Source organism: Vidua chalybeata, chromosome 4, assembly GCF_026979565.1.
Source record: "Vidua chalybeata isolate OUT-0048 chromosome 4, bVidCha1 merged haplotype, whole genome shotgun sequence".
Lineage (NCBI taxonomy): Eukaryota > Metazoa > Chordata > Aves > Passeriformes > Viduidae > Vidua > Vidua chalybeata.
In genome coordinates, this window is record NC_071533.1 from 61,391,208 (window position 1) to 61,415,115 (window position 23,908).

The following is a 23,908-nucleotide window of genomic DNA, read 5'->3' on the forward strand; positions in this document are numbered from 1 at the left end:
TGTGTAAATACAGTTTGTGTGAAGATGGTTTTGGAATTGAATTGGATAGAATAAGATAAATATTTTTTTAGCTGAGCTAGTGGGTTTGCAGTTCTTTCAGATAGTGCTGTTCAGTTCTGTTAGCCTGGCCAAATAGGGACTATGGGATAACTGTGTGCTTACAGAGGGCAGAGATGGTGATACATGAAATATTAATGTCATGAAAGCAAACCCATGATTTAACAACACAAGGAAAATGTCATCTAGTATTTCAAAGGGACTAGTGACACTTGAGTGAGACAGTTTTTTGTTTCTGTGGGGAACATACTAATCTGCAGTCTACCCTCATCTTTTTGTGTCAGCTTAATAAGCAAATGCTGATTCGTTGTATAGTAAATTAATACAAAATAATACCAGTGTAAGTTAGTTGTGTGAATAGTAATTTATACAGGTTTATCTTGATTTCTTTTGTTGGTTAATTTTATTAAACAATATTTTTTTTTTATTACCACTAAGGAAAAGTCTTGTTGAATGTTGATTTGATCAAAATAACTACTTGTACTGCTGCCCACAGTACTATCAATAGATAGTAATAGACTGTAGCAGTTATGTGTAAGGTCCTGCCTCTGCTGTACTTTTGAAAGTAGGAACTTCAGTAGAATTATCATACATTGGTGCCAGCAGATTATTTTGTAAGTAGGACTGTCTGATGCATTACCTGCTTCCTTCTTTATACTCACAAGTCTCATAGATGCTTGGATTTCATGCATTTAAAAATCCACACTGGGGAGCTGTTTCAGGGGTACAGTTCTCTAATTTCTTTCTGGATTTCTGGTGTCATGTTTGACATAAAGCTGTTTCTTTGTAACTGACAGTTTTCAGATTTCAGTAACTTCAGTTATTTCTCTAGCATACACCATCTCTGATTGACTTAAAGCCTCATACTGACTGCCAGGTTCAGGTGTTTGTCTGTCACTGTTAATGAAAGTAGTCCACCATCTGTCACTTCATTCAGAGGAAATGGGAAATGCTTCTGTAAGGACATTAAAAAAACCTGGGAGATAAACTTTTCATTCTTTAAAAGGATTTCAAACAGAAGTCTCCAAAAGGATCCCTTTTCCCTTTACTGTTGTGATGTTTTGGGGAGAAGCATTCTGTTGCAAGTCATACTTTGAAGAAATCACAGCCTTTCTTTATTGCTTTTACTGGGATTTTTATTACTGAATCATTCAAGGACTTTGCTTAACTTTTCTCCATATAGTATTAGGGACAATGATTAAATAATATTTTGTATTTAACTCTTACTTGAATTGGAAGATATTTTTAACATGTTCTCTGTTATGAAATTTGACTAAATACTTGAATTCTAAAATAGCATAAAAGTCTTTGTGTTTAAAGCAATGAAGTTCAGGGGTTATGATGTCAGAGAGTTACAAACTGTTTCTTTTGCATAGATGTTTTTTCCCAGTCTTTGAATTTTTTTGTGTGAAACTTATATTTTCCATTTTGCAAAAGAAATGCCTATTTTCTAAATGTAGAATGTGTGGTATTATGTTGGTATTAGACTATTAGAATAGCTTTGGCATTAGATTGTGATTTATGACTTGAATATACTGGACTCTTCATTGTTGCTGTGGAGTATTAACATTATTTTAGTTTTGTATTTCATTATGTTCCATTGGGTCTTGGATTTTATTCAGTGTAATATTAAATTACTGCCACAGGCATAAAACACCATTCTGTTATAATTATTTTGAAAAATCAGCCAAAAACTTCCCTCCTGCTGGTATTTTTCTTTCCAAAGGAAGCTGGCCAAGACCCAAAGAAAATGTTTGTTACATTGTTTAGTATGAGAATCATATATAGAGTAGATCTTAAACTCTTAGTGCTTGCAGATGCTGCCTTTTATGTAAATGCTTAGCTCTTTATAGTATCATGTAATTCATTGATCCTATTTTTGAAGAGTGTTAATCCTACAACAGATAATACATTTAAGCTTACTAATAACACAGCTAACTGCTTGTTTTCTCCCTGTTATATTTTCTCAGATGTTGACTTACTTTGCTGCATTTGAAGTATTCTTTGAAGAAAATCTGCCAAAGTTATTTGCCCACTTCAAAAAAAATAACTTAACTCCAGACATCTATTTAATTGATTGGTAAGACATTGAAAGAGTAATTGCTAATTTGTGTGACATATAGCTTCATGTCAGTGTTTGTGACAGAAATGGGAATGTTCTTACCTGGTTTAATATTGTTCCAAGATAGAGGCTTTTTTTTTTTTTTTGTTCAGAACTTGTGTTGTCAATCCAAATCATTCCCACATACTTCTGTGATGTTTAACATTTGCCTAACCTGTATTGTATTGTGTTAAGTTGGAAGCTTATTCTGAAATAATGCTGACCTTCTGAGGGAATTTGTCTGTTGCATGTGCAGGTGTGTACCAGGGCTGTCTATTCAGAAAATATTTCCAGTCTTGCATTTGAAATGTGTACTTTATCCTGCACAGATCAGGAAAAGCATAATTAAAACATTTGTCCATACAACACAAAACTCAAAGCTACAGAAAAGCTATTCCACTTAGCAGATGGGAAATTAGAGTCTTTTTATTAGATGAAACTGTCTTTCCTTTAAGTTCTAGTATAATCAGAACATTTTCCTTAGAGAGGAGAAAAGACAAACATCTAATTTGCACTTCTGCCAAATTTTGGTGAGGTATTATGCACTCCAAATTGAGCATTTGCATTTGTACCTATCAGACCTTGGTTTGGGGCAGTTAAGTAGTCTCTTTTCAGCAAGACTTCATTGTCAATTTTGGGATGATATGAAAGATTTTTTGTGAAAAATTGGTTTGCCCTTACATTGTTGACAATTTCTTCTGTTCTCAGGTATCGGACAAATACCTTAAGTAAAAGAACAAATGCCCAGTGGTAACAGCGGGAGGTTTTTCTGACATTAATAAGCTGTTCTTTTGGAAAACATTTGTAGTGTTAATGCAATTTTACTGCAATGTCTTTGGCAGTACCCTGATCTTTAAGACCTAGTTGGTAGCATTCAACATGTTGCTAATCTCTTAGACAAAAAAGCTTTTAAAGTAAATCAGTCCAATACAAGGTCAAAGTTTGAATACGTTAATTTTAATAGGATCATAGAATTTCTGAGGTATTGGAAAAGTCCTCTGAGATCATCTAATCTAAACCCACTGCTCAAAGCACAGTCAATTAGAGCAGCTTGCTCAGGACCCTGTCCTGTCCAGTTGGGTTTTGAGTATCTTCAAGGAAGAACACTTCACGGTCTCTTCAGGCAACTCTGTTACAGTATTCAACCACCCTTGTAGTTAACAAGTTTTTTATTTTCTTGTGTTTAAAATGGAATTTCCTGTATTTCATTTTGTGGTTGTTGGCTCTTGTCCTTTCACTGGATACAACTAGGAAAAGTCTGTTTCTGTATTGTTTTCTTGTTTCTTCTTTTCATCCTCCAATCAAGTGTTTTTAGATATTTAGGTCCAAGCCATCTCTTCTCCCAGCTGAACAGTACCAGTCTGCTCAGTCTCTCCCTCTGTGTCACACGTCCAAGCCTTTCATCACATTCATACTGGACTTGTTGCAGTATATCCTTGTCTTTCTTGTACTGGGAAGCCCAGAGCTGGCTTGTTAGTGCTGAGTAGATGGATGAGCTGCCTTGGCATGCTGGAAGTGGTGTTTCTTCTGCAGCCCAGGAGTTTGTGAGCAATCTTTGCTGCAAAAGCACATTGCTGGTTTACATTCAGCTTGGTGTCCACCAGAGCCTCCCTGTCCTTTTCTGCAAAGCTGCTTCGCACCCAGTTGGCTTCCCAAATAAACTTGTGTCTGGGCTTACTTCTTACCTGTGTGCAGGACTTGGCATTTCCTTTGCTGAACTTTGTGGGACTCCTCTTGGCTCATTTCTCCAGTGTTTCAAAGGTCGCTGTGGAGTGGTATCAGCCACCAGCCTCCCAGTTTTATATCACCTGTAAACGTGCTGTGGGTACAGTCTAACCCATCATCTAGGCCCTTAATGAAGACATTTTAAAGCATTGGATTCATATCAAACGCTGGAGTACACTATCAATGGATTGGCTCAAAGCTATACTTCATGCCACTAAATGAGAGCATTCTGAGCTTGACAGTTCCAGCCAGTTTTCAGTCCACCTCACTGTTAATCCGTACATGATCAGTTCATCAGCAAGGCTTTTATAGGATACAGTGTTGCAAACCTTGCTAACATTAAGATACACAGTGTCTATTCCTCTCACCTCTTCCACCAAGCCAGTCATCCCATTGGTTAAGCTACCAAGTCTGGTTGGGCATGATTTTGCTTTCATAAATCCATCCTGACTTCTTGCAATCACCTTTTTGTCCATAATGTGTTGTGAAATAATTTCCAGGAGTTTTTCTTACATTGCTTTTTCAGGGATGCAGATGAAGCTGACCAGCCTGTAGTTCCCTAGATCCTGTCTCTTGAAGATAGGAGTGACATTTGTTTCCTTCAGATCCTCAGGAACTTCCCCTGATCACTGGGATGTTTCAAAGATAATTGAATGTGGCCTCACAAGAACACTAGACAGTTTCCCCACACACTTGTACATGCCAAATTTATTTAAATGGTCCTTAATATGATCCTCCTCCAGCTAGGGTAGGGTCTCCTTATAGTAGGCATTTCCACTGGTCTGGAGGACCTGAGATTCCTAAAGACAAGTCTCAGTAAAGACTGACATGAAGGTGGCAGTAAGTACCACAGCTGTCTGCATGTTCTTTGTCACCACGTCCCTTGCCCTGTTCAGCAGTGGGCTCATGTTTTCCTGAGCCTTTTTTTTTTCCTGCACATGCAGGAATGCCCTTCTTGTTGTCCTTAATGTCCATTGGTTGATTCAACTCCAAATTGACTTGCTGCCTTTGCTTGATTTGCATGGTTTGTATATGCCTGTTGCACAGAGGGTGGTGTAACATGGGCTTTGTGACTTGGCTGTTACACTGGGATTAAATTTTAATGCATCATGTGTAGGGGAATTGTTGGGGGTTGTAATGAATAGGCTCATTTCCCCCAATATTTAATGGGAGAAATGCCATGGGAAAGAATTTGTGACTGGAGGCTGAGAATATTAAACTGAAGTAGATCTGTGCACAGAGAATAGAAAAAGTACTAGGATAAGGTAGAATGGAAGAAAGAGAGCAGAGGCTGGTGTGTTCAGTGATAAGAGGAAAGATGTTGAAATTGTATGCCTCAGTGTTGTGAAAGCCTGTGTGGAGAAAGCAATTGAATAAAAGGCACATCAGAATAAGATGACTGTAAACATGTGGGAGAGTAACTGGATAGACAACACTGAAATCATCAGGTTATTGTATTTTTAATGGACAATAATGTCAATAGCAGTCCAGAAATTACATCAGCCTGTTACACGATGAGGATGGCCACTTTACCAGCAGAGACACAGAGTAGGCAGAGATATTTAATGCTGTCTTCACTTTAGTTTTTAACGACTATGATGTGCTTTGGGGTCCCAGAGCCCTGAGCTGGAAGACCATGGCTGTGAGGATGATAAACTTCCATTCGACCCTGAACTTGTGGGATTTGCTGCTCCAGCCTTATGGTCTATGGGACCTGATTGGATTCATCCAAGAGCTAGCAGATATCATCATGAGATCTCTCTCAATGATTTTTGAACAATCTTGGGAATCTGGAGAGGTTCCGTTTGTCTGCAAGCTGGCAGACATTGTCCTGATTTTCAAGAAGGGTGTCTCTGGAAACTAAAGGCCTGTCAGAATCACTACAGTGATTGGTAAAATTATGGAGCCATAAGATTATTCTGGAACGTATTGGAAGACACCTGGATAATAGCACAGCCAGCACAGGTTCATGAGGTGAAAGCCCTGCTTCACAAACTTAATTTCCTTTTATGGCAATGTTACCCACCTAGTTGGGTAGATGTGATATTTTTAGACTTCACTAAAGATTTTGATACCATCTCACAGTAGTAACCTGTTCAGATTCTGCAGCTGGGATGGAGCAATCCTGGATGTACTGGGGAATGAGATGCTGGAAAGCAGCACCATAGAAAGGGGCCTGGGGGTCCTGGTCAGTGGTGAGTTGAATGTGAATCAGCAGTGCCCTGGCAGCCAGGAGGGCCAGCCCTGTCCTGGGGTGCATCAGGCACAGCATGGCCAGGCAGGCAATGGAGGGGATTGTCCCACTCTGCTCTGCACTGGGGCAGCCTCACCTTGGGCCCTGAGGGCAATTTTGGGCACCACAATATAAAAAACATAGTTAACTATTAGAGAGTGTGAAAAGGAGAGCAGTAGAGATGGTGAATGGCCTTAAGAGGAAGCTATGTGAGGAGTGGCTGAGGTCACTTGGTCTATTCAGCCTGGAGGTGACTGAGGGGAGACCTCACTGCAGTTATAGATTCCCTGTGAGGAGAAGAGATGGGGTTACCTTCTCTGTGGTAACAGTGCATGAAGCTGTGAAAATCAAATTAAATATTAGGAAAAGATTCTTCTTCCCAGAGGGTGGCTGGGCACTGGCACAGGCTCCCCGGGAAAATGGTCAGAGCACCAAGCCTGGCAGAGTCCAAGAACCTTTCAGACAGTGCTCTCAGGCACATGATGTGATTCTTGAGGTGGCTCCTGTGCAGGACCAGGAATTGGACTCAATAATCTTTGTAGGTCCTTTCCAACTTAGGGTATTCTGTGATGCTATGGCTTACTAGTTGGATATGGTGCTGTCATAGATAAGGTGATTGCTAAAATTGAGCATCCTCATGGTACAGGCATGTTAATATCATGCTATTGTTTAACTTTGCATTGTAAAGAAGAAATCCTGAGAAACAGTACCAGAAATTAGAGATTTAGAGAAAAAGACTGTTTTGACAGAAGATTGAAGATTTACATTCCCTGCAGGAATTTTGCTTTGATAGAATACTCTATATTTATATTTCTTGAGTAAACATTTACATGGTTAATTATTTTCTCTTAGTATATATATAGGAAAAAAAAAACAAGCACAAAACCAAAACAAACCAAAAAGTGAGTGAGTGAAGAACTGATGACGTCTGTGTTGAAGTGTTATTGAAGTCTTGAGGCATATCAGATCCCCCTTTTGTTACCTCTATGGGTGTTGTTAAGAGCACTTGAAAGAGAAGTTGATGAGGAGTGACTCTGGATGGTGCTTCTCAAGGTCTTTGCATCAGTGAACTGACAATTAACATTTCTTGTTGACTACCTGCATCCATATTCAAGATGTTTATTTTAATTCCAAGGACAATTTACTGTGTTCCTTCCCATCCCTAGAGAGTTACAACACTGCTCTTGCACAGGAATGTAGGCTCTTGGAGATAGACCTGCCCAATACTATATTAAACTTTTTCACACTTGTCTTGAACTACACAGCTCATACCACTCTGTCCTTAATTTTGTTAGACAGTGAAGGTTGTATGTATGTAAAACTTACATATTTTACTTAAATATATGTGTAAAGGTATTTATATGTGTGTGTGCACATGCACACTTTCTACTTCAAAATACTTTGATCCTGTAGGAAGCAGATTTCTATTTTTTTTTTCTTTAAATTGCCACTATGAGTGTGGCTGCAGTGTATTTAATGTCAGGGAAGAATACGGTACATCATTGCTTTGAGTAGGCAGACCTTTTGCTTGTAGGTAAAAATCTCTGTGAAAGAGGCTTGCTGTAACATTACTCAGAACATTTGTTCTGAGCTCCAAAGGGATGCCTGCTGCTATTCCAGTGGCTGGTATGGTTACTGTGCAGGCATGTGTGCAGTAAATCTCTGCTGGTGCCAGCTCTGGGAGGCTCCAGTAGCCAGTGCTGCACAGACCAGTTGCTGGGAAACCTTCCTGCTCCTACCACAATTAGAATGGAGACAACTAGTCCGCTTTGTGCTTCTTCCTGTCATCTGTGCTGCAGGGAACAGCAGTAAAATTGGTGTGCTTAAATAATTTTTGAAGGGATATATTCCAAGAAAAATAAATGCTATAGGTGGGCCCAGCTGTGTAGGTTTTCTTGGAGCTGGTAGACAATTAGGGAGGAGAGCCCTCCTGCCAGTTTAGTTCCACTGCTGCCTTCTGTGATGAGAAAACTCCAAGGACCGAATAGTTTAACTAAAGGTACTGTGACATGATTACTGGGGGATACCTGCCACAAGTAAAGGCACCTCATTTAAAAAGGACCCATGTGCTTTAAGCCCAAACTCCAACTGATAAATCTTGTTGACAGAATTCAAAAACTATACAGGGTTTTACTTTTTTTGGTGAGTATAAAGGGGATCAAGTGTGAAAAAACCATAAAGAGCAATGTGCAGTCAGGTTCTCAAAGAACACAGGGGAAATGTGTCTGAATAGCCCAGTTTTGGCCTCTCACTCTGTCAGCTGATGTTCCGCAGGCTCTTGTGAGCAGAGTGGAATGTGGATTTGCCAAGGACACATGCTGTCTATTTATGGCCTGCTGCTGCTATACAAACACCTCTTTATCCCTACTCAGGAAAATTATTTTGGCAATAATTATAGCCAAGGGCTGTGTTTGTACTGATGGATTGATCAGTGCTTCTTCAGTATTACGTGGAGTGTGACTGTGCTCCATGAACACTGAATTTCTATTGACACCATGTGTTTGTTGGGATGAGGGTCCAAGCCACTTTGCATGGCCGTTTTTAGTAGGCACTTTCAGTAAGGTATGTATAAGTTTGTTTTCTGTTCCTTTGAGAAAAGCATAGTCCGTGCCCCCAAAAAAATCCTCTCTTGCAGTCAGCATTTTATTTCTTTTTTCCAAATAAGAAATTAAGTAAACACTTCTACTTTTTTTTAGACTGTAATGATTTTAAAATTTACAGACATGGGAAAGGAATGTGTAGTACAAGAATACATAAGATGTGATCTGAATCAATGTTGTGTGTGAGTTGCCAATCCAAAATCTGGCCTACCTGTATGCATTGCTCTTGCTGATATCTTACAAAGACTTTTTAATTAGAAAGAAAAGAGAAAAAAGGAGAGGGGGGGAAGAAAAAGGATAGAAGGATGGAGCTTATGATTATCATGGCAGCAGTGCTTTGCTTTCTTGATGACTTTATGGTCATGCGCTTTTGCTGTGAGTAGCAAACCAGCCAGGACTTCATGCATCTACCTCAAATACACTTTCTTCAACAGGACCAGGGAGGAGCACGAGCATCTGGTGCTTCTTCTCTTCCTCTTCCAAACAGAGAAAGGCCAGGAGCCTGCACCTGCATTGCTCTGACACTGGACATCTCTATGTGAGTTAGCTGTATTGTCTGCACCTGCGACTTAGAGCAGGTTGCAAGAGAGCTGCAGACAGAAATCACCCCCCAGTACAGTGACAGTCATGTGCAAGGAGTGTGCCAGTGCTGCTGAAAGATGCTGCTGGAACTGCCTCAGTCTGGCAGCTGCTTTATTATTCCAATAAATTCCAGCAGAGTTCCAGATCAGTAGCTCAGGTGTCTAATAAAAAATGTCTTTCAGTAGGAAATGTTTGAAGGGATGAAATGCTATACCTGTTCTAAGCAGTTGTTCCTACTGGCCTTTCACTGCTTATTCTAGGGGTTCAGTCTCTGTTAGGTCTTGATGCATCAATTCCATGCAAATATTAATGAAAGTTAATTGCCTTGTTAAGTTCCTACAAATGGCACTTCATTCCAAATTATGAAGAGCTTGATGGCAAATACCTCACTTGATGTGGCAGCTTTTTTGATGTGAGTAAATCCTTTCATACCAAAGAAGTGTTCTCATAAATAGTTCTTTCTTTCGACAGTTAATTTTCTGCATAGTTGGAGATTTAATAGAAATGGGTTATTCAGGTTAGGTTTGAATCATGAAGGAATAATTACTTTTGTGAATAACAACAGGTCTATAAAGTTGGCATTGTTACTTATCTTTAACCAGGACTTGTTTCTGGCTGGGTGTTTGCCTGCTACTTGGTGACCAGGAAAGGACTCAGCTGAACTGCTTCCTATTACACTATTCCTTTTAAATTAAAAACCTGTTGCTCTTTCCTCTGTGTGTGTGTAGAGACAAAAGTCTTAATGCTGCCATGCAAGTATTCTGTGTCAGCAGTATGGTTTTGTATGGTTTTATATGGTCTGTGACTGTTCAAAAAGATTGAAAGAGTGTACAAAGTAAATGAAATCTGCAGTGCAGGATTGGCCAGAAACCCAAAGAGCTTGTGTCACGCTCTTCTTACACCTGCATGTATGTGTGATGAGCAAGTGTGCAGGTTTTGCATCCAGACATATACTTTTTGTTTGTTTATTTTAGAATTCTAATTTAGCTTTTTGGAGAACAGGATTTTAAATGGTTCCACTTGTTATAAGAAGATTGCAATGAGATGTAAAAATAGGAAAACCAGTAAAATCCTAAGGACCTTAAACCTGCAATTCACTTGTCACCTGAATTTGTGCAAATGTTCGTTTCATCAGGATGTTAATCAAATGAATGTCTTTTCCCTTTTTTCTAAAGTGTGGTGATTCACACATAAGCCATATACTTGATGACACATCATTCAAATAAATTTTTATATAGTAAAAAGCAGATAATGCAGAAAACCTCTGATTGTTAGACTTTGCTGTGAAATACTTCATATTCTATTCATATATATGTGTGTGTGTTGTTCCATTTTATCTTTTTAATGTGAATCCAAATTTCCCAAATAAAAAATTGGAGGGGATAGAGGGTAGTTTTAAACACATGAAAACTTCTGTTCAATTCAGCATTCTTGAAAAGGAGTTTTTTGTTAAAAGCTGTGGAAAGATTTGATTGAAATTTGAGCCTTTGCTGACCTCTGCCGGGGAGAGAATTCTTTGCAGTTTTACAGAGATTTTTGTGCAGTGCATCTTCGGAAAAGTTATTTCTGAATTCTGAAGGAAAAAAACACTGTAACTCTTTCCCCTTATATACTGTAAAATGATTCCAGGAAATTATTCTCATCATGTGCTGTTAGGTCATTGTTGGCAGCAATACTCCTGCTCTGCTATGCAGCGAGATGTTGGATAAAGGAGAGAGGAAGGAGCAACTTTTTGTTTCTGACTGCAAGGCTGTCAGCATTTTGGTGAAGGAAGAAATGTGCTCATGCTAGTTAATGAGAAAAGAGTTTTAGCAACTGGGACGAGGCTGTTGCTTCTGGTATTACTCTTTCTCCTTGGAAATCACATCCGTACACTGAGCCACCATCTTATTGCCACTGTCTGCACATCTCTGGACATCCTGCCTTGCCTGTTTCTCTCAACTCAAGGGAGTTCAAGTTGATCCTTCCTCCAGAACTCATGCTAATATTACTTTGCCTGTCAATCATGCCTGGAACACAAGAGTTAATTTTACTCATCTCCTTTATCTGAACTACAAAATGCCCATTGAAGTTTGTCTTAAGGTTCAGCTTTTTGAGTTTTTGCAAGTAAAACTGCATCAATTCTTAGCTCTGAAGTGATGATTAAATAGGCCTTCGATTATAGCTGTGGTCATCAAATGCCCATTGTAAAACCATGTATATTGTTTCTTCTGGTATGATCCAAGAAAATCAAACTTAGAGACCAGGCCTTAATGGTTGCAAAATGTTATATTGTTTCATGGATTAGTGTGCTGCAACTAACAGAAGTACTTCTGAAATACAAAAATAAATATTTAATTACAAATACTTGAGAATCCTCAAACTTACTGATGATTGGTGTGTGTATTTCTGTGAGTATCCAAGACTTCTTGTCCAATAACTGAACATTTTGTTCTGTCTTTCAGGATATTCACATTGTACAGCAAATCTTTGCCACTAGACTTGGCTTGTCGTGTCTGGGATGTGTTCTGCCGTGATGGAGAAGAGTTCTTATTCCGTACAGCACTGGGAATACTAAAACTTTTTGAAGATATTTTGACCAAAATGGACTTCATTCATATAGCTCAGTTTTTAACAAAGCTACCAGAGGACTTGCCTTCGGAAGAATTCTTCACATCTATTGCTGCCATTCAGATGCAAAGTAGAAACAAAAAATGGGCTCAGGTAAAGAGGATGTCAATCTTTGGTAACTTACGATTTTACTTTACTCATGAAAATGGGGTTTGGCAACATCTGGAAGAATGTTGTAACAGAGCCAGTGCTTGATTTTATGGGTATGTAGGACTGGGTAGCTCACTCCATGCTGATAGCATACATTGAGATGAATAGATTCCCTCAGCTTAATCTCCTCTGGAAAGGGAGAGCTCAGTCAACATTCAAAATTGAAATACTGAGTGAAATTTATGAAGTAAAAAGTCACACAACTTTGAAAATTTATTAATTACAAAGGCTGCTAGCAACATTACAACTTAATACTTAAAAGCAGAAATCCACTCTCTGGGAGAAGTTGTCGGAACACGCTATCATACAGTCATTTTAATCTTCTTGAAGATCTCTACTCTGCCTAATTTTGGGCTCTACAGAAGTGATTGCATCTCTGACATCTTCATTGGGATTTAGCATGTGATTTCAGAAATTGTTTCATCACTGCAATTTCAATTAAAATCCAGTTTAAAGAAAAAGGATGTGTCATCTGAATGTGGAAATCATTAAGTGGCTGTAGCAGCCATTCATGTTGGAGAGTGGAAACACCCCCTTTTTTTTTTTTATTCTTTGCTCAAAGCAGCGATAAAGCCCACTTTGTGAGTCATTCCATAATAGAGCTCTGCCCATTTTATCCAACTGCTTTTTTGCAGAGAAAACGAAAGGTGGTGTTAAACACAGTGGTTGGGACAATTCAGCTGCAACTGGGTGTTTCTGGTTCTTTCCTGGGGTAGCAGTGCCTGTAGATGCCGGGGATTGCCAGTTTTCTCTTGAAGATGAGCATTCCTAACCTTCACAGCAGTCACCTTCTTTGAACATGTCATGTGTGCATGAGGATTGCATTCCAAATAAATTGCCATCCTGCTGCTGCTTCCCTCATGGGAAAGGAGAGAGAGGGGTCCTATTCTGCCAAATACCCCAAATAACAGGCTTCAAAAGTGTGTGTTGGGGGGAGATGGAGTTTAAACCTTTGTTAAATCTGTTTCTATCCACCATGTCACAAAGACTTAAGGGAGAGGTTTCTTGTCAGTGGAGAGGTTCTCTAAATTTAATCACATTCAGTAGTTAAAATAGTATTGCTCATACGTAATTGGAAACTCTTCAGAATGAATTGAGTCATTTTTTTAAAATCTAATACTTTTCTTCTCTCTTATTTCTTGAAATGTCTAGATACTGGCTGCTCTGCAGAAAGATAACCGGGAAATGGAAAAAGGAAGTCCTTCACTGAAACGTTAATGTTGGGTTTGCCTCCAGTGACTCCCAGGAAAAGAGCTAAAGTGGCAGAAGTATTGATTACTGTTTGACATGTATGAGCCTGCAAATCAAAGTGTTAGTTCAGTTACATTTAGTAGTAGAATAGCCTTAAGGAGGAGAGAAGAAAAACGAGGAGGAGGAAAAAAAAAGAAAGGAAATTAGGGGATAAACCCCTTATAAATTAAACCTAGGCTTAGCCTTAAACTTCTAGTAGTATGAGCATATGCTGTGCAGAGCATTACACATTCTGTATTCCTGATGAGGGCAGTGAAACAAAATAATATCAAGGGTTTGGGGTTTTCTAATTTTTTTTTTCTTAGATGTTTTAAAAGACTGGACATTCAGCAATGTTGGTTGCTTTGACAGCTATTCCGGTTCCATTCTTAGGCAGGATATCTTTCCAATACCTGTCATAGTAGCTGGATCTGGATTTTAGATAACTGGTGCTGGAATTCTAAATAATGTAAGGACCATTTTTTTAGAAATGCTTCTGATTCTATAGGCTGTGGGTCCCATTTACCAAAGAAATCGTGTAGACATAGAACTACATTCCTTTCTTTAATAAGAAAAAGTTAAGTAGGAAGTAAGCTTGGAAGAGAAGACAAACTAGCAGTGCAAAACTAATTATTCTTCAAGATACCTTGGAAATTTATTTTCCAAACTGGATGCATATGGAGGAAATTCCATTCATCAGACTAGATTCCAAACTCACCAAGAGGGTTCTGGTGTTAAGGTGGCATCATTTCCCAATTTGTACTCTCTTTCCTCTGTTTAAAGCCAAGGTCACATACTACCAAGTGCAGGTTACCACATGTCCCTCTCCTGGGTAACTGCTGTTTCACGATGTTCTTGCTCACCATCTACTTACTGTGTGCCATGTGTCCAGTCATGGACTTAGCAGATAAACTGAGAAATGGTTAAAAGCAATTTTGGTAGCTACTTTAAACCCAGCTTTACTCACTGGCAGAACTCAGGAAGAAGGGTGGTATGGGAGCAGTTAATGTTCGCCAGTGTTGCTGCTGAAAAGAAAAGACTCTGTGGAGTCTCCTGAAGCTGCTGCTGCCACAGTGGGAAAGTTATGTGGAGCAGATCCATAGAGTGACAAGTGAAAGAAGTTTATTGGGAAATGTGCCAGACACCATCAGGATAAGTACAAGCTGTCATTTCTGAGCATTTTATCCGACCTCTAATACAAGAGAGCAAGTTAAACACAGCAGCAGCAAACGGCTGTTACATAAACCCCTCATACATCTTAGATCCTCTCTTCATTCAGGTGACTGTTGAAGGGCAAATCATGAGTGCCTCTGATTTACAAGAATGTTTATTGCATAGTGTGTAGTGTAAAACTTGTTTTATACTAATGATGATCATTGAAAAGGGAAAGGTAACTGAAGCAATATTTGTGTTAACTGTGAATAGGCGTTACTAAATCCTCCAGCTGTATGGTCAGCAGTTTCCCAGTGCTCTTCAGCTGCTTTATGCTGATTAGTTTGGCATTGTCTGAATAAAAACAAGAAGAATAGTTGCACACTGCTCAACTCAACATACAGTATAAAGGACTGTGGGACATAATCAAAACACTGTCTTTTGGTACAGACATTATTTCTATGAGGGATAATTTGATTGTAATACTAAGAGTGAGAACAAGATTCCCTGGTAAGTGAGGACTCATAATCACTTTGAAAGATGTGTAATGCAAATGCAGCCTGCAAGTCCGATACCTCATTGACCTCTTCTCCTGTCCACTTTGTCTAGCTGGTGTAATGGATGTGGTTTTTTGTTGGTCATCTTAATTCCACTACAAGACATCACCTCAGTCATCACTTACTGAAAATAGACATTAAGATGTGATAGGAAACATGTTAATTCACTCAGAATTTGTAAAGAATTTGTTCTCCAGTAACTGGTACTTGTATGCTCAATTGCTTTGAAGTGCAATAGAAAGCAGGAAGGTCAGTAAGTGTTTTTTAATATAACTTTTTCTATTACTACAACAAATATGCCTTTCCATGAGGAATACGAGAGGCCTACCATCAGAAACATTTGCACTATGCTTTTAAACGGTTTATGGAACACAGAGATCACTTTTTCTCAATGTACATGTTTAGGTGGTACTGTAACTAGCTTTGTGATTTAAGTCTTCATTGCAACTACATTTGTATTTTCTTTTAAAGCAAGTGTACAAGTGTGGCTCATTTGTCTGATTAAAAAAGCATTTTTTAGCTACTAGGTATCTTGGCAGCCATAGACAGCCTGTTCTTTTTCTCTTCTCAATAAGATGTTGAATGTAACAGTGACAGTGGGCATAGTTGTGGGGAAAAGGCCTGCTGCAACACTTGTGCACTGTTTGTTACTTGCAAATGTAATTACTTTGTTTTGTGATTTGATCTGTTCTTGGAAGTTGTATATATTTTCTAAATGATTTCTCTGTGTATATAAGGTATGTTCTTTAATGAAGAAACAGCAATGCAATAAGGAGCTTTGCACAGTTTATTTTCAAACAAAATACATGTGAAAAAAAATCACCTGCCTAAACATGCAATTATTTCAACTTCTCAGTAACTTGATTTGAAGGTAATGCTTGAATTTTGATAAAAACAGAGCTGACTAGTAATGGCATAGAATTTCTTGCCACTGAACTTTTCAAGTTTCTTGCAGTATACCAAATCTCTTAATTAGCTAATACAGAAATCTTCTTCAAGAAATTCAGGGAATTGCATTAAAAAAATGACAATTTAATTGTTCAGGTTCTTGAAAGTATCTGTAACAAGATGCATGAGATTTTCTTTCATGGAGCAAATGTCCCCATCAAGCAAACTTTCTTTTCTTCATGAGTTTAAAGAAAAATGAAACTGCTGCAGTACATGGAAAGTGCCACTGTATGTGCAGCAGATCAGAGAAACCAGAAAACTCCAACCAGCTTTGGGATTCTTTACAATCTGCACTTTATAATAAAGCAGTTTTGCAACTTTGATCTGCAGTCAATCAGTAATATTATTTCATTTAGTAAACAATTTCATTTGGAAAAAAAAGGTACCTTGTAACAGCTTATTTTTGAATGTTTTAAAACAAGAATGATCTATAGAGAAGTGTTGGTACATCTCCTGCACATCATGTTTAAATTGGGTTATGTAATTACCATGTTTGTTTTGTTTAGATATGTGTATCAAACTGGAACTTTTTCAACTGTAAATATATGGTTTTGTTAAATAAAGTCATGTAAAGTTATCTTAATCAACTGTTGTCAATGTAATTTAGATACTGAAAATTCCAGTACTAGTCTTTTTCTTCTCAGATGGCTTTACCAGTTTTCTGTCTTTTATCTGAACTCCCCTCCAAGCAGGAGTCAGCCCAGCACAGTGACATTTCTGCATTTCCAGCTGCTGACTCAGCAGCTCTACAGTATTTTTCCTCGAAGTCCTGAAGTGGTATCTCAGTTCCAAGCACTCCACTTTTCTGCTGCAGTTTCAGGTTGTTTCTCCACAGGCTTTCAGTTTGTTTCTCTGGCTGGCGTTGTTTTGGTCAGGATATCGCTCTCCTCTGACACGTTTCCCACCCATCCGTTCACCCTTTCTGCCTTGGCTTTCAGCTTCCACTAACTCCAGTTTTCCCATGAAGTGGCTGAGAATATGGGGGCGGTACGTTACATACGTTCTTTTTGAGCTTCAGAATTTCATCACAGATGGTCGAGCTCTTTCTTCACGTGCTTACAGGCCATAGAGTGTTGAGCAGTTCTCTCCGAGTCACGGTGGTTCCAACAGTTTGGATTTCACGCCTCAGCCTGATGTTTTCTGCATGGGCCGAGAGGAGTAGATCTAAAAGAAGAATCGCTTTATTTCTTTAATCCTCACCTGTCCGGGGCAGAGGTGTTTCCATTCGGAATGTCCCGACAATGCCAGGGCTCCTCCCGCGGCGATGCGCGGCTCCGCCCGCGGGGCCCGGCCCGGCCCCGCTTCCCCCGTTGCCGGGCACCCGCGAGGCCCCGCCCCCTGCTCGTGCGCGGCCCCGCCCCCTGGCGGGCGGCCCCTGCGCGGCGGCTCCGCTCGGGGCGGCCCCTCCCATTGGCCGCGGGAAGGGCAGACGGGTCCGCCTCGACCAATCGGAGCCGTCCGCTCGCGCTGACAGCCCCCGCGCCGGCCAGCCCCGGCCCCATTGGCCCGTGCTCGCCGCGGCCCCGCCCCCCGAGCGCGCTGCCATTGGCGGCGCGGGCGCCGGGGGCGCGGCCGCGCGCGCGCGCGGGCGGGGTAAGATGGCGGAACTGGGGAAGAAGTACTGCGTGTACTGCCTGGCCGAGGTGAGCCCGCTGCGCTTCCGCTGCACCGAGTGCGCCGACATCGAGCTCTGCCCCGAGTGCTTCTCGGCGGGCGCCGAGATCGGCCCGCACCGCCGATGGCACGGCTACCAGCTGGTGGACGGCGGCCGCTTCACCCTCTGGGGCGCCGAGGCCGAGGGCGGCTGGAGCAGCCGCGAGGAGCAGCTGCTGCTGGACGCCATCGAGCAGTTCGGCTTCGGCAACTGGGTAAGGGGCGAGGGGCGAGGGACAAGGGGCGGGGGCGAGCCTCCTCCTCGGAGCAGCGGCCCTGACAGCAGCCCCTGTCAGGGGGCGCATCCTGCGCTGCGGAGCCCGGGCTGCCCCTGTCTCTCCGGGCGGGCTCCCCGCTGGTCCGAGGAGCGCACTCCGCAGCTCGGACCTGTCGCTACTTGAAGTTCTGCCTTTGCCTCCCGTCAGCACGTCCGTGTCACAGATCTTGCACCTGCCTCTTAGCCGTGCCCGGCCTTTGCCGTCAGTATGTCCCAGCTGCGGGCTGCCTGCTCGCCCTCAGTGTCACTGCACAGCCAGACTTGGGTTTAAAAAGCAGCAGTAAGAAAGCATCATCTCACGGTCACAGAACGGGTCAGGATGGAAAGGAGTCCAGTGGGTCATCCCGGAGCACATTGCACGGAACTGCATCCAGACGATTCTTGCCTATTTCCAGTGAGGGAGACTCCACAGTCTCTCTGGGCAGTCTGTCCCAGTGCTCGGTATCCTGCACAGTGAAGAAGTCCTTCCTCATGTACATGTGGGACTTCTTGTGAATCAGTTTCTGCTTGTTACCTCTTGTCCTATTTCTTGGCACCACAGAGCAGAGCTTCGTCCATTTGACAGCTCCATTGAGATCCTGATAGACATTGGTGATGTCCCCTCTCAGTTGTCCCTTCTTGAGGCTGAACAAGCGCAACTCCCTCAGCCTGTCCTAGTAAGAGAGACACTCCAGTCCCCCAGTCATCCTCATTGCCCTCTGCTGCACCATTTGATTAATTTTTGATTGATTTGATTTGTTGCTTATGTTTTGCTTCATTAAATATAAAGACTTTTTCAAACCTTAAAGTGTACAATCATTGCAGCTTGGTTAGTTCTTAAATAACTAGAAAGGAATAAAAATGGTTACTCTTACAGTAAAAACTGTTTATTTCCATGTTGCTCCTCAGTAATGTGATATAAACAAGCAAAAAGCCAAGCTGTACAGCGCTGTTGGTGTTGGGACTTGGAAAGCTTCCTGGTTATGGTAAGCTGGCTTTGTGGGAGCGCCATGGGTGCTCAGGAATCACCCTGTGGTGCTGTTTTTGTGGCTTACCTGCATCCATGCACTGTCAGCACTCATCCAGAGCTGAAATCACAGATCTGATAGAAATGTGGCCGGCATTGCTAGAGAAGTTTAGGTACTGGGAGTTGGCTTTTGAGGAGCAAGGAAAAACCCATGCTCTTTCCTGAGTGCTCATTATGCTGGAGATGTAATGGGAATTGTTTTATCACTCCTCCTTTTTTTCTGTTTAGGAGGACATGGCTGCTCACGTGGGAGCATCCCGAACACCTCAGGAGGTGATGGAGCACTACGTGAGCATGTATATCCACGGCAACCTGGGGAAAGCCTGCATCCCTGACACCATCCCGAACAGGGTGACGGACCACACGTGTCCCAGCGGCGGCCCGCTGTCCCCCAGCCTGACGACGCCGCTGCCGCCACTGGACATCTCGGTGGCCGAGCAGCAGCAGCTGGGCTACATGCCACTCCGTGACGACTACGAGATCGAGTACGACCAGGACGCCGAGACGCTCATCAGCGGCCTCTCGGTGAACTACGACGACGACGACGTGGAAATCGAGTTGAAAAGAGCTCACGTGGACATGTACGTGAGGAAACTCAAGGAGAGGCAGCGGCGGAAGAACATTGCGCGAGACTATAATTTGGTACCGGCCTTCCTGGGGAAGGATAAAAAAGACAAGGAGAAAGCTCCCAAACGAAAAATCACAAAAGAAGAAAAGGAGTTGAGGCTGAAACTGAGGCCTTTGTACCAGTTCATGTCTTGTAAGGAGTTTGAAGACTTCTTTGAGAACATGCACAAGGAGAGGATACTTCGAGCGAAGATTCGGGAGCTGCAGCGGTATCGGCGAAATGGGATCACCAAGATGGAGGAGTCGGCAGAGTACGAGGCGGCCCGGCACAAACGGGAAAAGAGGAAGGAGAACAAGAACATAGCTAGTTCCAAGAGAGGGAAGGAGGAGGGTAAAGAAGGTGAATTTGCTGCCATTGAAAACCTGCCTGGCTTTGAACTCTTATCAGACAGGGAAAAGGTGCTCTGCAGCTCTCTGAACTTGAGTCCTGCACGTTACGTGACTGTAAAAACTATCATCATTAAAGACCATCTCCAAAAAAGACAAGGAATTCCTTCAAAGAGTCGCCTTCCCAGTTACTTAGATAAGGTACTGAAGAAAAGGATTTTAAACTTTCTGACAGAAAGTGGTTGGATATCCAGGGATGCTTCATGAAATTCAGCTGATCTGAAAAAACACAGCAGAGGCCCATTACAGCCTCAAGGACTCCGTTATTTTTTCCTTCCCTCCCCAAAGATACAGAAACCATGTCGCTTAAAAAACACAAAAGAGCAAATACATAAACCTCCACAGTCATCATGATCCATGGTGGTTTAAATAGACTTTTGCTTTGGATCATGGAAAATTCTTAATTGTGAAACTTCTACATTGGATTTCACTGCTTTTGGTACATTCTTAGAACAGATTTTTTCATGTGAACTTACTAAAGTCCGGTAGTCCCAGAGTAGTTGCTTTAGTCCGTACTATTGGATAAATGAATATCAGTGTAATCCTTGCTTTTCTTTGCAGGTAGGAGATAGTTTCATTTGCTGGAAACTTTCTTCACCTTTTGTTTTGTTTTTTTTTTGGCATAATGCTGGCAGCAAAGTGAAGCTTACAAAAGTCCTGTGCTCAGGAGCAGGCGAGCAGGGACTTTTGTGACCACTGATAAGCTTTTGGAACATTCTCCTTAGTAACTACAGCCGAGGCATGGGGACACTGGTGTGAGAGTTCCTGTTGAGAATACAGCAGGGGTGAGCCATGGCAAGAAGTGGAAGGAAGGAAGGAAATGTGGTAGGTGAGATGCCTCCAGGGACTTGTGCTGTGGAGGGGGGTTCTTGAGCTCCCAGCTGATCTGGGCATTGTTTTGACCTGAGTTTCCTGAAACAGACCCCTCTGAAGAGCTGACATTTCCTGCTTGGTGCTGGAGTGTCAAGAATACCCAGCAGCTGTGGTGCTCTGCTCCAGAGGAGGGGTCAGCTACAGGGAGGTACCTGATTTGGGCCAGAAGTGGCATTTGGGAGAATAGGCAGTGAGGTGTTTGGCAGAAGCTGAGAGCCTCAGGCAGCAGAATCACTGTTTTTCCTTGGTGTGGAAGGCTGCTCCTCCTCCTTCGGCATCTTAACTGCTGAGCTCATAGAGGCTGAGGAGCTGCCTCCTGAATTTCGTTGGGAAGTTAGGGAAAGGGAGCGAGATTCTCAAATGGGGTGTGATCGCTGAGATTGGTCTTTAAAAACAAAAATAACAATTGATGCAGATTTGGTCAAAATGCACAAAGCGCTTGCTCCTAAATTTGGAGTGCTTAATCCAGCCACTGTAGGGTTCTAATTGCACGTACCTTGAAACATACCAGCCCAGGCACATTGAAACTGAGTTTACTGACAGGTAGAAGAGCAGTCAGTGCACCTTGGGAGGAATCTCCTCCAGTTCTGACAGCTGCTGCTTGGAGTGCTGCTGGAGCTGGGCACCAGCTGGGATGTAACACAGCGGGAAACACAAATGCCCAACCCACAGTACCGTTCTAGTAAGATCTATTGATGAAAGGAAAGATGTTGAAGGAGGATTAGAAAAATACTATTATGCCCATTTCATCCTTCAATTCCCTGCTGATCTTGAACCAAATGAATAAAAAATGGTTGCCACGTGGAAGATGGCAGAGTTACTTGTGCCTAAGCCTCTCTGCTGGTTGTGTCTGGAGCAGGAAGCTGTGACTGGAGGAAGGCTGGGCAGGTCTTCTAGAGTGCAAGTGTACCAAACTTGGAACCTGACTGTTTTCAATAGGAGTGCAAGATCTGGAAATGTTATCTTGCTTTGATGCTTTGGGCTGTAGTCAGTGAGGATACCACAAATCTTAAAACAGTATTAATTCTGCAGTTTGGCAGAGGTATTCTGATCAGAACTGGGTTTCATTTAATACGTCCAGCATTACGAAACTAGTGTTACCAGTGAGTTTAGAATAAACGGGATACAATTACAAAGCCAGCATTTCTAAGGAAAAAAACCAAATCTCTAGTGCCTTTTTCTTTTGAGCTTATATCCCTTCAAAAAAGGTAAGGGCTATGTCCTCTGGGATGTAATACTTTGTTTGGCTTATCTGTAAGTGGTTTGTTGTGGCATACTTGAGACAAAACTGTCTCTTCTTGGCAGCAGTGGAGCTAACTGCAATGTGCTGAGTAGCTTTCATAACCACTTCTACCCTATATGCATGTACAAGCAGCACACAAGTTCATAAGGTATAAACCCTTGGTTATTTTCTCTGTCCTACTCCTGTGGGAAGGAAGCTCAGTCTTTCTTTTCAGCATTCTAGTTATGCAATTTGGTTCTTCCTGTAACTTGTTACTTAACTGCCATAACATGCTGTTTTGAAGCTTCAATTCTGCATGTAGCTGGGAGTTTAAGAGAACTGTTTTGGTTTTTCTGGGTTTTTTTTCCCCTCAAATATGTGATTTTCATATTTCTACACTGTTTTGGCACATCTGAGTTAAACTGAAGCAATAGCATAAAGCCCATCTGAACAATAACTTAGGAAAAAATCTAGGCACCAATGAGTCATTTAAATGTCAAAGTGAATTCTGCATTCACACTTTGTAGCTTCTTAATTCCTCAACCCCTCCAAAATGTTTCTTTGGTGCTAGATGTAACTTATTGAACATCAAAATGAATGTAAAATAAAAGTATTTTTAATGTATGCAATATGGATATCAATATTTATTTTGTACTTGCAAGCTAACTCAAGGTGGTATATGTTTGCTTTAGCAAATATTAGTCCCTTGGAACGGGCTTCCCTAGAAGCAATGTCTCATTGTCAGCTATGCTTTTAATTTTCAAGGTGACTTGCACTAGAGGATGCTGCTGTTCCATATTTCACATGGAACCGATTTAGTCAAAGCATTCCTTTGTTATGAGCTGCTGGTTTTCTGTTTGATTGCTTATAAATTGAGATGCAGTTAATGTTAATTCAGCAATTTACTACAGCTATGCTGCTTCTCTTCTGTGGTGAAGGGGCTGAGATGGCAAAGAGCTCTTTCAACTTGTATTTTGTGTTGATCTGGAAGTGCTTCCTGTACTGTACAAATAATCCAGCCTTCATGTTGCTAATGACAAGATGTTTATATGCTGAATGCTCTTGCCTTTTCTAATTAAAGTTATTACTAATGATAGAATCTGTCTTAACAGCATTGATGTAAGCCTATGAAAAAGCACTCTCTAAGCTGTTGAAAATACTGATCTTGTGCTCTGGGTAGGGGCTGTGCTGTGTGTCCCATCCCAGTGCTCTGTTGGAAGGAGCCTCCATCTCACTCCATGCGCACTGCCCAGCACTGGGCTCGGATACTGCAGTGTTCTGGCTCCAGCCTCTCCTGCCCCCTGCCCATGGCAGGCCCAGCAGGCACTGAGAACAGTCTTTGTGGGTTTGCACTAGTCTGTGACCATGAACTGCCTTGGAAATCACCCAAACTAAGCACTCTGCCATTATTCTCTTGTGTGGCCGCCACATTCGATTCCTTTGCAACTGGAACAGGCTTCATAAACCTTCTGGTTTACTCTTCCCACAAAATGTTTTTGCCTGTGCCCCAGTCACTCCTAAGTGATGACACATTAAATACTGTGAAGCAAGATACTCCATGAGCATGTTCAGCTCATCACCTTCTTTCTTCCTTAAAGGGAACCTTGCATTCATTTGAAGTTTGCATTTGTATCTGTGCCAGACACACGAACGCCTGTGCTGAAATCACACAAAGCCTAACTGGTGTTGTGCACACAGCATTTTACTAGATTTTTGCATTGTGTATTGGTAAATAAACTTGTATTAAACTTTCTTTCCCTGACTGATTTAACAATAATGTAGCTTGGGCAGTGAGGAAAATGGCTTAAGTCTTTGCAGTAACAACTGGAGATACATTGTAGCTAAATGTGATGGGTGGAAATGTAGCATATGAGATAGCTAGTACAGGTGATAGCTTTGTTGGGTGCTTAAATTTCAG

General features: G+C 41.6%; 2 protein-coding genes across 3 annotated transcripts in view; both read left to right on the plus strand.

The window, feature by feature from the left end:
- TBC1D14 (TBC1 domain family member 14) overlaps positions 1–16,528 on the plus strand; it is a 65,082-nt gene extending 48,554 nt beyond the window's left edge. For both annotated transcript variants that reach the window (XM_053940931.1, XM_053940932.1), the window contains 3 exons: positions 2,028–2,137; positions 11,743–12,001; positions 13,211–16,528. In XM_053940931.1, coding sequence (XP_053796906.1) covers positions 2,028–2,137; positions 11,743–12,001; positions 13,211–13,276 — 435 coding nt within the window. In that variant the 3' untranslated portion in view covers positions 13,277–16,528. The remainder of the gene's footprint in view (positions 1–2,027; positions 2,138–11,742; positions 12,002–13,210) is intronic.
- A 1,001-nt stretch (positions 16,529–17,529) lies between these two features.
- On the plus strand, positions 17,530–23,743 carry TADA2B (transcriptional adaptor 2B). Its single transcript, XM_053940458.1, has 2 exons — positions 17,530–17,813; positions 19,110–23,743. The coding sequence occupies exons 1-2, from the start codon at positions 17,544–17,546 to the stop codon at positions 20,100–20,102; spliced, it is 1,263 nt and encodes a 420-aa protein (XP_053796433.1). The 5' UTR covers positions 17,530–17,543; the 3' UTR covers positions 20,103–23,743.
- The last annotated feature ends 165 nt before the right edge of the window (positions 23,744–23,908 follow it).

What these genes read in the sequence shown, in the direction of transcription:
- TADA2B (XM_053940458.1), top strand. Translation starts at nt 17,544, where the DNA reads ATGGCGGAACTGGGGAAGAAGTACTGCGTGTACTGCCTGGCCGAGGTG. An exon ending in AGTTCGGCTTCGGCAACTGG is followed by an intron (nt 17,814 to 19,109) that starts GTAAGGGGCGAG and finishes TTTTCTGTTTAG; the next exon opens with GAGGACATGGCTGCTCACGT.